The following is a 13,602-nucleotide window of genomic DNA, read 5'->3' on the forward strand; positions in this document are numbered from 1 at the left end:
CTTGTCCATTCCACCTGTTTCTAATAAGCCCTTTATATTATGCCTGGACTACCACAAAAGTCTCCTGATTGCTTTTCCTATCTTGGTTTCAGTTTGGTTTTCCAGACCTTTTTGCCAGAAGAACAGACTGAATCTCTCCAGATCCTATTTCACTGCCTACTTGTGAAAAAAGCCCAGTGATTCTCTGAGGTCTAGAGCAGTGGTGGCTAAACTTTTATGATCATGCACCCCATAAGTAAGATTGAGCATTTATCTCTGATAACATTTATTTGTAAATTATATACCTTATTATTCAACTGATTTGTGATATAGAAAAAGTATTAAAGTTTTTAGAATTGAGATAGATATAAATAGAAGTTCTAGTTTTCTTCTTATACCCGTACCCTGAGGGCTGTGTGCATCCTACTTTAGATACCGCAGTGTCTAGCAAATACAGTTCAAACTCCTTGAGCTGGTATATGAGCCTCCGCTGGGTGTTTCTAGCCTGTTTCCAGTGTTGTACTTGGCTACTTCCCTCTGAGTCTTCTGCCTCAGGCTCTTGTACTCACTGTCTTATTATGCCTGTCCCACTGCAGTGCATTCCTCACACTGTTGTCCTTTCCCCCCTCCTCACACCTGGCTTCTCCTTCCACCCCCTTTTCACCTGTCCAAACGCTGGCTGTCTTTCAAGGTGTGCCTCATAGCTCACTGAGAAGCCTGCCTACACCATCCTCGCCCTCACCTCTCCATTTTCCGAATATCTGATACTTGCAGCTATAATTTTTGTTTGATAGTTAATCAAGCATTGCCTTTTTAAAATTAATTTAATTAATTTAATTTTGGCCGCATTGGGTCTTCGTTGCTGCGCACGGGCTTTCTCTAGTTGCAGCGATCGGGGGCTACTCTGTTGCGGTGAGTGGGCTTCTCATTGCAGTGGCTTCTCTTGTCGCGGAGCACGGGCTCTAGGCATGTGGGCTTCAGTAGTTGTGGCACACGGGCTCTGAAGTTGTGGCTCGTGGGCTCTAGAGCACGGGCTCAGAAGTTGTGGCGCACGGGCTTAGCTGCTCCGCGGCAGGTGGGATCTTCCCAGACCAGGACTCAAACCCGTGTCGTCCCCTGCATTGGCAGGCGGATTCTTAACCGCTGCGCCACCAGGGAAGTCGCAGTCAAGCACAGCCTTTTAACATTTTGTGTATTGTTTTATATTTGCCTTCTCGTTATATTTTTCTTAAGATTATAAGCATATTAAAAGTAACTATATATATTTCTTTAATCATCTGCCGTAGTACCTTCTGTATGAAATATTCAATAAATGTATGTTGGGCTGTAGTCGCGTGTTTCCTCCTCCCGTAAAGCTGCCTTTATAGATTATACTTCCCTTGATTCATTTAGCAGGTACATACAGAGCCCCAGCCTCTATCATTCACTTTGAATTCACAGCAGCTGAATTCAGCAGACACCTCACAGAATGTGATGAATATGGTGATAGCAAGGTGTTCCCGTTGCTGCTGTAACATTACCACAAACTTAGTGGCTAAAAACGACACAAGTATATTATCTTACAGTCCTGGAGGATGGAAGTCTAAAATGAGTTTGTAGGGCTGCATTCCTTTTGGAAGCTCTAGGAGAGAATCCATTTCCAGTATTCCAGAGAGTGCATATTCCTGCATTTCTTGCCTGTTGTCCCTTCCTCCATCTTCAAAGCCAGCAGCATAGCATCTTCTCTCCTGTCTGACGTCTGCTTCAGTCCCAGTATCTTCTCTATATTGTTGACCCTACTGCCTCCCTCTTATAAGGAGTCTATGTTTGTGTTGGCCCCCCCTGGATAATCCAGGCTAATTAAGAGATCCTTAACTTCATCACATCTGTAAGGTCTCTTGCCATGTAAGGTAACATCTTCACAGGTTCCTGTTAGGATGTGAACATCTTTAGAGGCCATTTCATTATTCAGCCAGCCACAAAGGCAAGAGCTAACAGCACAAGGCATAGAACTTGGGTCTAAGACACAGGTCTTAAAATGGAACCGAGGACCATGGACTGTCTGCCTTAATGCTTTGGGTCTGAATATTGGACGCAGTGGACAGGAAGCCTTACTGGCCATTACTCTGAATCCTCTTATTCAAGTCTGGTTTTTAGATGCCAGTGGCAACTGAGTGACCCTGTCATTCTAGAATATATGCAGTAGATCTCTGATATTTGAGGACCCTTAACTTACTGGAGTCTGTGCCTGTATTCCAGGGCACTTTGGGGACCACACCATTAAATGAGGTGGTCAACCTAGAGGGCTGGGATAGGGAGGGAGGGAGACGCAAGAGGGAGGGGATGTGGGGCTATATGTGTACGTACAGCTGATTCACTTTGTGATACAGCAGAAACTAACACACCATTGTAAAGCAGTTATACTCCAATAAAGATGTTAAGAAAAATGAAAAATCGGGGTGGTCAGAGCCAAGGATAGGATCAGCCATTTTATCTTTACCTTTTGACTTTCTGCAGAAACAGAGAGATTATACCCTTGAAGGGGAATCGGGGAAGGTATCTAATCTTCAGTACCTGCACAGGTAAGGGTTGTGATGTTTTTACTTCCTAACATTGTATGATGTATCTTTGGAACAAAAGAGTATATATAATGTTTATGTACATTATAATTTATTGATACATACTAAAATCTGAATGCATCTATTCACATTTTATCATGAGTTTTGAATTTTTATATTATTCTAATATACATATAATTTAAAATTTTTATACAGTGTAAGAACTAGAATACAGCCAGTAACTTTGAAGCTCCTTGTGGCCCCACCCTTGCTGATTCCTCCCCCTCTTCTGGAGCTAACCACTGTCCTTGCCGTGCCAAGCTCCTAGAGTGACTCTCTGCTGTGTTCTGAATGTTTTACGTTGTCCCTTTTATATTTGAGTTCAATTTCAACTCAAGTTTAATTCCATCTGGAGTTTATTTTTGAGTGAGGTAAGGATCTATTTCACCTTTTTCCATGAGGATAATGGATTATTCCAGTGTATGATTTATTGACTGTTCTGTCCTTTCCCCACTGATCTGCAGGAATACATTCCTTTTTCTCCTTGCGTGCTCTTTTTTTCTGGACTCTCTTCTGCTCTGCTGATTTATTTGTCTGTACTAACACCAGCACAGTGATTTACTGTAACTTTCTCATAAGGCTTGGTATCTGGTCGAGCAAGTTTTCCCCACTAGGTTTCTCCTCAGGCACATCGTGACTGTGTTTCTCCCTTTGCTCTTTCATATGCATTTTTAAATCACCGTGTCAAGTTTAAATTTTTTAAGAGGTAGATCATTTTGTTTCACAGAAGAAAGGAGGAAGGGTGACATTTTTCAAACTTCCTGGGGAGAAATAAAATTCCACTTCTCCTCAGATTCTCTTTCCAAGTGACCTTGAAATTTTAATTTCTTAGTCACTGCTTATAACTTTTTAGTGAACCTGGCTGTATTTTTAGTCATTCCCGTGCCCCCCCCTCCCTCTTTTATAAAAAACAAAACCATAAAAACTCCTCTCCCTGCCTTAATCTCCGTTCTTAGGGGATTTAGTGTTACGTGAATGTCAGATTGACTGCTAGATGACTCGGGTGCACAGAATATCAGCAAGAATGGCCCTTAGCCGTCTTCTGCTTCAACAGCCTAAGGAGAAAGATGAGGCTCCAGGAGGTTAGGGGACATGTTGGTAGTTAACAGCCACAACGGGGCAGAGGCAGTTGATCAACTTCCTAACCTTGAAAGACCCAGAGAGCTTCAACAGGGCTCAGGAAACTTTCAAATTGTGAAGCCCCTTGCCCTTGGATCTGTTCTCCCACCTCCACATGTGGCTAGTATCAGGATCATAATCAGGATCGGAAGCCAGCTTTGGGGTAAATTGAAGTCGAGAGTCAGGTAGCCCTTGTATTTTAATAAAACTCTTGTATTTTAATAAAGATGTATCTAGACTCCTATACTACTGTGAATAATAGTTAGTTTATTTTGAGAGCTTGATTTTTCTGCAGAGCTTTAGAAAAAACCGTCTCATGACCTTTCCTCCCATTTCTCAGGAGCATCCACTTTTGGGAATTCCCTGATGGTCCAGTGGTTAAGACTCCGAGCTTCCACTGCAGGGGGCACGGGTTTGATCCTTGGTCGGGGAACTAAGATCCCACAATCTGTGCAGCGTGGCCAAAAAAAAAAAAGGCAGCAGCAGCCACTTTTAATTTTTTTTTTTTTAATATTATTTATTCGGTTGCGCTGGGTTCTCATTTCGGCAGGCGGGCTCCTTAGTAGTGGCATGCGAACTCTTAGCTGCAGCAAGCATGTGGGATCTAGTTCCCTGACCAGGGATTGAACCCAGCCCCCCTGCATGGGGAGCGTGGAGTCTTACCCACTGCACCACCAGGGAAGTCCCTACTTTTAATTCTTTTAACAAATTCTTTTGGTATTTACCTCAATGTCTCTAAATGACTTATGTTGCTACTTACTGATTTTTGGCTTTCGGCATTTCTTAACCACTTTCCCCAACAGCCTTCTCACCGATTCTACTCCCGCTCTTCACCCTGACCCCTCTTGACTTCCCATCTGACTCCTACACAGGCTTCCTCATTTCCAGTGCCATTAAATTATTTATTTATTTATTTATTTTGCCGCGCCACACGGCATGTGGGATTCTAGTTCCCCGACCAGGGATCAAATCCGTGCCCCCTGCAGTGGAAGTGCAGAGTCCTAACCACTGGACCATCAGGGAAGTCCCAATTTTAATTTCTAAGAGCTCATTTGTGTTCTTTGAATATTATTTTAAAATAGTGTCTCATTCTAACTTCACAACCACAAAATCTTCACTTATCTTTCTGAAATTATTAATAATAGTTGTCCAAAGTTTTCTCCTCCCTACGAAGTTTGGTTCTTCCAAGTTGCTTTTTTTTCCCCTCTCAGTCTTGGCCCCTTCTGTCTTATTAGAGGTTTCCCTTAAGTGTCTGGTGATCCTTGCTCATCCACTCCTCTGAAAGACTGTGTCCTGCCTGTCAGGAGCTCTTGCATGGAGCTCCTCAGCTGTGGCTTCACTGTGGGCGCTCTGGCTCTGCGCTTTCACTGAGGACCTTGACTCCAGAATCTTGAAGGGTTTTTTTTCTTGGGCTGGTCAGACCCTCAGAATATATCAGGCTGTTCTTATTCTGAAAGCCGAGCAGGAGAAGAATGCTAGGAGGTCAGCCCTCACAACTTGACAGTCTCTTAACCCCCCTGGTTCATTATGGAGCCCCTGACCTCAGCTGTGCCTGTATCCCCTGTCCCCAGGCCTCTTTTATATCCTCCCTCTCCCAGGATGCCTCCAGCCTCTGCCACAGTAAGATGGGGATCTAGAGGCCTAAACACTTCTTAAGCAGACTTAAATGGTTACCATGTTTTTAACCGCCAAATATTAAAGGACTTTCCAGATGGTACAGTTAAAATAAGCAGGCGTCACGCATAGTCTCCGGTATATACACACATTTAATATGCATAACCCACCAAAGAGACTGTCCCTCGGTATTTTCTGAGAAGAGAAGGTCGTCAGCTGAGCAGGAGCGGCTGTTGTGCGTGTACTCTGTCCTTACAGTGTGGGCCGGGCAGGTAACTAGTCCTTGTTCCAGGAACTGGCTTGCCATCCATTAGTCATCTTAAGGACCAGCAGTGTCCTCTGAAATTAGTAGCTCTCTGGCTCTTTAATAAAGATTCAGAGGATATAATTCAAGTTAAAATCAGATTTTGTCATAAGGTTTCATACTGGTCCCCTGCAGTTAGCCACTGAACAGCAGCCGGAATTGAAGGCCCTTGGAGCTTGAGGCCCAGGCCTGACAGCCCTGCGATATGACACGCCCTCACCCCCATAATCCCCTAGGGCAGTCCCAGCTTGCGGTCCAGTGCTCTTCCCAGAACATCAGCTTCCCTCATCATAACCTGAGCTGACATGTGGTCCATTCCAGCTACCTGACTTACATCAAGCTGTCAACAGCAATCAAGCGGAATGAGAACATGGCTAAAGGCCTGCAGAAGGCGGTGCTGCAGCAGCAGCCAGAGGATGACAGCAAGCGCTCCCCCCGGCCCCAGGACCTGATCCGGCTCTATGACATCATTCTTCAGGTGACCCTGGAGGCTGGGAATGCAAGAGCCTGTCCTGTGTTTGTGTTGGACACAAATGACTGAGCTTTGCGTAGCGAAAGGGCTGTGCCAGCCAGGAGCTGTTAGTGTCTCGATAAGAGACAGAGGTCTTGTTTTCGTGCCAGTTCAGCCATCCGTGAGCCCGATATTCAGACACGTTGATGTGTAGACGCTTGTAAGCCACAGGTGTTCACTGAGCGCTTCCCCCGTGCAGGGTGGTCTCCCGCATGCTGTGGAGCGTCCTGGGACCCGAGGCCACTCTGCCTCGGCCCACTGGGAGCTCGCCAGGGGGTAAGGCTGTGAGACCCCCGCACACCTGCGCCTACTCGCGTAGCTGCCACAGGAGAAGGCTGTCTGAAGCGAGAGTTCAGAGCCGGAGAGATCCCCTCGAGCTGAGAGGGTCCGGGAGGTCTCTGAAGGAGGTGGGGTGTGACTGAGCGAGAAAGGACACGTGGGCTGTCAGTGTCGGGGGTGCAGGTGACGCCAGATGCGGCTGCTGCCGAGTCAGGCGTCACAGACTTTTTCCCGTTATTTGAAGCCTAGACTCTTTCGTTTTGCCCATGTCTGTTCTCCCAAGTCTTCTTTCAGACTCTCAGTGCAAGGCCTCCTCTTCCTGAGTTTTCTTATTGAATCTGTTGTGCAGAATCTGGTGGAATTGCTCCAGCTTCCTGGCTTAGAGGAGGACAGAGCCTTTCAGAAAGAGATAGGCCTTAAAACTCTGGTCTACAAGGCTTACAGGTAAGTTCCTGTGGGACAGGCAGGGCTCTCCTCTACCATCCAGTGGTTCTAGAAGCCTTGGGAGTATGTCTCTGGAAGGTTGGGTATGTGATCGGAGAGCAGTTAGCCCAGCGTGTTCAAGGGAAGTTTCAGGTTGTGGCTGGGAGTTTCCGGTGCAGTTTTGCTCTTTGGAAAGGTTGGGGGTGCTGGAAAGCACATCCATTACCTGTCTTCTCCCTTCCCTTTCCTCCCTCCTCCCAGTGGGAAAGGGATAAGTGTTGGAAAAAGCGTTAATCAGCAGAACCAGAGTGGCTGATTCAGGGAAACTGAACTGAGTTGGGAGAAAGCTCAGTGTCTCAGTTTCTTACATGCACTGTGCTGTTTGTAACTTGGGAGTGGACTGTGTAGCAACATGGGGTCTAGACAGAATGGCTCAGTAGAGCCCTGAGTGCGTTTGCCCTTCCTTTTCTGGCCCGCACGACCCTGCGCTCTCTGGCTCCTGTCAAAGGCCAGCAGCGCTCAGGCTCTGTTGGTCCCAGCAGAGTAATTTCTGTTAGGAAGAGGTTTGTTTCTTCGGATTTGGTTTTCGAACGACTTGAGCAGAGGTGAACGGTTGTGACCTAGATGTGTGGGCTGTTGTGGGTGGCATTTATACCCGGGCAGCATCCCTCCTTCCTGCCTGTCTCCAGCTTCCTCCCTGTGCCTTTTGGGGATTGCCTCTTTTTTGCAGAGTCAGCAGTAAGTAAAAGGCAGTGGGTCAGCTTTGGACCTACGCTTGTCGGCTCCAATTTCGGGGACAAGTCCGCAGGTTAGGCTGGCAAACTGGAACAGTGAGAACGGTGGGATCTCCCATCCCAGGCAGTGAGCCTGAGGTTAAGAAACTTTACAATTTATTTAGCCTCAACAGCAAGGAAAGCCTTGATCCTGGGTGATTTTTGCTTAAGAACACCGCGGCTCTTTCCTTCCCCATCAGGTGTTTCTTCATCGCTCAGTCCTACGTGCTGGTGAAGAAGTGGAGCGAAGCCCTTGTCCTGTACGACAGGGTCCTGAAATACGCAGATGAGGTGAATTCTGATGCCGGAGCCTTCAAGAACAGGCTAAAGGTGAGCTGTCGGTCTCTCCTGTTTTCCAAGCCCTGAGCACTTTCGCTGTGAGGCTGCGACGCCTTCCCAGACTGGTCCTGCCTGGTCAGCCATGGCATGTGGTTCATCCCCGAGTGCCCAGGAGCTGCGGGGTGCAACTCATGGCAGCATTCCAGGCCCGAAGAGGACTCGGGTGCTAAGAGGGGCAGCCTTCCTCCGCTTCAGACAACCCCGAAGTACTCTCCTCAGGCTCGGCTACATGTTGGAATTGCCTGGGAAGATTTTTTAAAGGTGGATGTCTGGGTTCCACCCTCAGAGATACTGGTTCTAATTGGTTTGGGATCTGGTATGAGCATTGGGGTCTTTTAAGCCCCTCAGTTATTCTAACGTGTAGCCAAGTTGAAAACCACTGGTGAAGCCTTTCCACACAGTGTGTGCCTGGGCGGCAGCAGCAGCATTTGGGAGTTTGCTAGAAATGCAGGTTCTCAGGCCCCACCCCAGGCCTGCTGAGTCAAGGGTGCATTTTGGCAAGACCCCCAGGTGACTCGGGTGTACATCGAAGCTCACGTGCTGATCTGGTTTGATTTAGTGATTGTTGAACGGCAGCTAGCTTTTTAAGCTTGTGGACTGCTGTGAGGTTATAGATTCTTAAAGCACTGGTCCACGGAATCCACGTGTATTTTATAAGTAGAGACTGTTTAGAAAAGCGGGCTGGGGTTACCGTTCCTAACATTGTCGCAGCCAGTGTGAGAGGGGCTGCTGTTGGGGCACTCGTGTCTGCTTGGAACAGCCCTGGGCTCGGGGGTGGAGGAGAACTCTGGTTTCTGCCTTCAGAGAGCTTGTGGTTTTGCTGCAGCCACGGGACTTGCACAGGACCCACCTACGCATACAGAAGAAGATAGAGGGCGAGGGCAGAGAAATAGGAAGGAGTACGTGGGAGGCGGCTGGGGGCAGAGGGTGGGCTGGCGAGTATAGCAGTGTCATCTGGTAGGGTGTCGTTGGAATGTGGAGACAAACCAGTGTGGACGGCTAATCTCCGGAGAGAAGTAAGAGGCGTTTTACAAAAGCCCATCTGACCTAGTGTGACGGCTGGTTTCAGGGGAAAGCGCTAGGGAACAGAGGCATACGGGATTCAGCAGTATCCAGACCTAGTCAGATCTTTCCCAATTTGCCGAGTAAGAGGCTGAGGCAAGAGAATGGCATTACCCTTGTAGAAGGGGTCAGTGGGTAGGGGCTTGGGCCCTGGAGCCAGCCGTCCTAGTTCTGAAGCCCTGCCCTACTGCCACTGGGAAAGTGACTGGACACGTTCTTTGGCCCCTCTGTGCTTTAGTCTTCTCATCTGTAAAATGCAAGTACAAACTATCTCAGGATTATCACGAAGATGAAATGAACAATTATGTGAACTACTTAGAGCAATGCCTGGCACATAATGCATTTAGTATGTGATAAATTTATTATCATTGTTGTCATTATTATTTCCAGGCAGTATTACTTAAGCCATGGCATAGATTTTTCCCTTTGAAACAGGCTAGTTTTTTGTTTGTTCGTTTGCAGTACGCAGGCCTCTCACTGTTGTGGCCTCTCCCGTCGCGGAGCACAGGCTCCGGATGCGCAGCCTCAGCGGCCACGGCTCACGGGCCCAGCCGCTCCGCGGCATGTGGGATCTTCCCGGACCGGGGCACGAACCCGCGTCCCCTGCATTGGCAGGCAGACTCCCAACCACTGCGCCACCAGGGAAGCCCCAGGCTAGTTTTTGTGTGTTGTTTCTTTTAATAGGGAGACCGTTTAAAAAAGTCTAAAATCCATGAAAATACCAGTGGGGTCACTTAGCTGAGGTTAGTGTGGTGCGCTTCTCTGGCCCGACTCCAGCTCACGAGTCCCCGTTTTCCACATTGTTACAGGACCTGCCTGACGTGCAAGAGCTCATCACGCAAGTGAGGTCGGAAAAGTGCTCTCTGCAGGCGGCCGCAATCCTGGGTGAGCCTCCTGCCTGCTCTCTGCGGCCTGTCTTCTCAGGCCCCCCTTCACTGCTGCTCCTCTTCTCTCCCACCCCCAGGCCACTGTGTTAAGGTTGAAAGGGGCTGTTTTGGTTCATCTGTAAGTGGTTTTTTCCTGCCATTCCTTCTGCCCCATTGAGGCATCGGGTTACGTGGAGGAATTTAGAGAAACGCTGTTGTGCTGTCCCTTCTGCCTGTCAGTGTCTTGCGTTCAAGGGTGCTTGCTTCGCTGGGCCGACCGCACTGGTTCTGGGGTTAGTTGTCTGTTATCTGCACTACTTCTCTCTGAGTTTGGACTCAGGAGGGAGAGGGCTAACTCCCCACAGATTGGCTACTTTTGCTCTTAGGATTTAGAACCCAGACGCGTGATAGGTGTCATTCGTGACTATAGCGTGTTATAAGTCCCTGTTCTTACTGAATCCTGTGAAACTTTCAGATACAAATGATTCCCACCAAACAGAGACCTCTTTCCAAGTCAAGGACAATAAGGTGAGTCTGGGCTGTGGCTTTTGAGGAATAAAAAGGATTCATAACTTACTAGGAATGTGTACTCATTTGTAGAACAGAGGACCCTAAATTTCTAAGTGAACACCCTACTTCCCTCCCTTCTTTTACTCAGGACCTGAAAGCTGCCTATGTAAGATTTGTTAGGTGTCATCTAGATGGTCCCAAATAGAGTTAGGAGCCTGCTGTGTGCCCTGGCTAGGAGCTCTGACTTGGACATCGGACAGGCTTATACCTCAGTCCCAGCCCACCTCTCTCAACCTCTCTAGATTTCAGTGACTCTCAGTTATAAAACGAGGACATGAAAGCCCCTCATGGGAGGTTTGTGGGGATCGAGTGAGTAGCGCATAGAAGCTCTGAACTGGGTGCTCGGCCCATAGTGGATGTTCCACCAGTGGGCTGTGATTAACATCTGGGTTCCCGCCTTTGGTTTGACTTCCAGCCCCTGGTCGAACGGTTTGAGACATTCTGCCTGGACCCTTCCCTCGTCACCAAGCAAGCCAACCTCGTGCACTTCCCGCCGGGATTCCAGCCCGTCCCATGCAAGCCTTTGTTCTTTGACCTGGCCCTCAACCATGTGGCTTTCCCACCCCTTGAGGACAAGTTGGAGCAGAAGACCAAGAGTGGCCTCACTGGATATATCAAGGGCATCTTTGGATTCAGGAGCTAACCGGGCTCTTCCCTGGGGGCAGGGGGAGATTCTGACTCTTAATCTGTATTGTGAGAAAACCCCAGCAGCCTCCATGATATTAAATCCAGGTCTGCATTGGCCCAGGGCAGAAGTATAACATCCTCAACCCTGCATTCCTATGTCTTGTGTGTTTGTACACTTCCATTCTTAACCAGGGTGCTAGAAGGGGCACCCTGTTGTCTTCTGATAAATATGTGCAGGGTCCTGTGTCCATCCCTCCTGGAGGAGGGGCCCCTGCCATCTGGTCTCATGTGAGCCTTTGGTCAGTAATGTGGTCGTGGGGGTACACACCGGGCACAGATTGGGGCTGGGAATGTGTTGTCGTGTCTCTTCAGTGCCGTGGATTTGAAACGAACTCATTCCTGCTGTGAGCGTCCAGGATCCCTTGAAGAGTTTGTCCGTGACTAGGAAACATTGGCAGCCTTATTCCCCTTCACCTCCAGGTGAAAGTTAAGAAGTTTCAGAACAAGCAAAGAGCTCTATTTTTAGAAGAAATATGTTACACTCAGAAATGATGAAAACAAATCTTATATTAAAAGGCAAAGATGCTGGATACTGTGCCCATTCTTTGCACGTCCTCATTCACGTCTGGTCCCAGCTCTCTCCTCGGGAACCTGTTGCAGGATCCTGTCATGTCACGTGGATCCTGAGTTCCTGGCAGCGTGGTGTGTCTCGTGCCTGAGAAGAGTGACAGAGGCACTGTTTCTGAAGAGCTCCCAACCTGTAATTTTCAGATGCCATTATATTTTCATCACTTCCCTTCCTTACCCTTTGTTTTCTCTTCGTCACTCGTTTTTATTTCTATTATAGTGTCAATAATAGGAGTCACAAAAGTATGTCACTCGTTTTTATTTCTATTAGAGTATCAATAATAGGAGTCACAAAAGTAATGTCAGAAAGCAAGGAATAAAAGTGACTTAAACATGAGATGCATGAAAGCCTCTGTGGGCTCAGAGGTGCCTCCGTTTCCCCGGTGGGCTGTAGAGGGAATCGCCAGAAGCTAGGAGAGGGTGGTGGGAAGGCGGATCAGATGTGTCTCTTAGACTTGAGCGTTGGCAGGGGCTTTCGAGGTGCTCAGAGATAAGAACTCTTCTCCCCCCGGGATTTGCTTTGGGTCGAAGAGTCTCAGGAAGCTGATCTTTTTTTATTTTAATTGCAAGTTTCATCATTTCATCATCTGTGCCATGCCATTTAGGGGTATCTTTCTTTCCTCTCTCCCTACCTCCTTCTGAAGATACAGCACAGATGATCTTAGGTTGAGGTCCTGGATTTTGGTCGTGAAGGCCCGGTCAGTGTTCCTAACGGGCTGGGGGAGCGCTGGGGCCCTGCGTTCTCTTCCTCAGCCTCGTCCCACCCTCCAGTGTGCTTGGCAGCACCAGGGCTGTGGTCCAAGGTTCTTCATCTCCCTCACCTCATTCTCACGCTGACCTGGGCTGCAGCCACAGCTGGGGCGTCCTCCAGCCTGCCTGTGCCAGTGTCTGTGGCACTGTAGGGGTGCGGCCGGGGCTGGAGAAGCTCCGTCTGTCCTCATCTGGGAAGATGTCCCTTTGTCTCGCTCACAGTAAGTCCTTCCAGCCCTTCCTACTCTCTTTAGAGTGCCGGCATACGGGGGCGGGGGGAGCCAGAATCCCGAGTCCATCATTTTGACTGAAGGTTTTCTAAGCTTTCTCTTTCTCATGAAAAAGAAACACACCAGAAGTTCCCCTCCACCTGGTGTCCCTGCCGGCTGCTCTGAGTAGCAGTGACTGTTGTCAGCCACTGAGGCCGTGACAAGACCGATTAGTATCCAAACGCATATTTACCTAAGAAGAAAGACCTGGCAGGGCCGAGGTCTCACTTAGCTCGCACATCTCTTCACCTGGAATCCACAGACGTTAAACAGGCTGTGTTAATGGGGGACAGGACGCCGGAAGCAGGACCCCATCCTGTCCTCAGGCCTGGGAAGCGGCTATGGCAGCTCATGGGAACGGGTTCAGAGTCAGGCCCAGGGAGCGGCACTCTCCGCTGGATGGGTTCACAGAATGAAACTGCAGAGGCCCCCTGGTCCTTCCTTCCCAGGGAGCGGAGGGCAGGGAGGTCTGCCAGTGTGAGGAAGGGTTGTGAACAGTCGCTTTGCTTTGGGCGGGTCCTGCTGTTCTGGCTCTCGTCCCTCCCACAGGATGGGCTGTGGCGCAGTCAGCAGGATTTGACCCTGGAAGAGTCTTCTGTCTCCCCAGATCCAGAGAGGAGGAGGGGAAGCTCATCTGAGTCTGTGTTTTTTCGAACATGCCTGAGGGCTGCTGTGTTAATGGTTTTTCTCTTCTTACCTGTTGGGTGGTGACGGTCTTGATCTGCAGAAACGTTAAGAGTCCAAAGCTCCAGGAGGTGAAAGCTCTGCGCATAGACTTAGAGAATGAATGCTGAGCCTTGGATGGGAAAGACATGATTTGGCCAAGTTCGTTATCCTTAACTCTGCTGGTTCTGTTGGAAAAAGGAACGTAAGGCAGTTGGAGCCGGACAGGC

The 13,602-nt window shown here is 48.7% G+C and overlaps 1 protein-coding gene across 1 annotated transcript; it reads left to right on the plus strand.

Annotated features, from left to right (window-relative positions):
* Positions 1-2,392: 2,392 nt before the first annotated feature.
* LOC102989773 (signal recognition particle subunit SRP68) lies at positions 2,393-11,653 on the plus strand (the record flags this gene model as incomplete). Its single annotated transcript, XM_028486815.1, has 7 exons — positions 2,393-2,540; positions 5,935-6,091; positions 6,753-6,847; positions 7,800-7,929; positions 9,810-9,885; positions 10,342-10,394; positions 10,852-11,653. Coding segments are annotated over 7 exons (887 nt in total), but the record flags the coding sequence as incomplete, so codon positions are not given.
* Positions 11,654-13,602: the final 1,949 nt, after the last annotated feature.

This window comes from Physeter macrocephalus, unplaced genomic scaffold, assembly GCF_002837175.3.
Source record: "Physeter macrocephalus isolate SW-GA unplaced genomic scaffold, ASM283717v5 random_1662, whole genome shotgun sequence".
Taxonomy (NCBI): Eukaryota; Metazoa; Chordata; class Mammalia; order Artiodactyla; family Physeteridae; genus Physeter; species Physeter macrocephalus.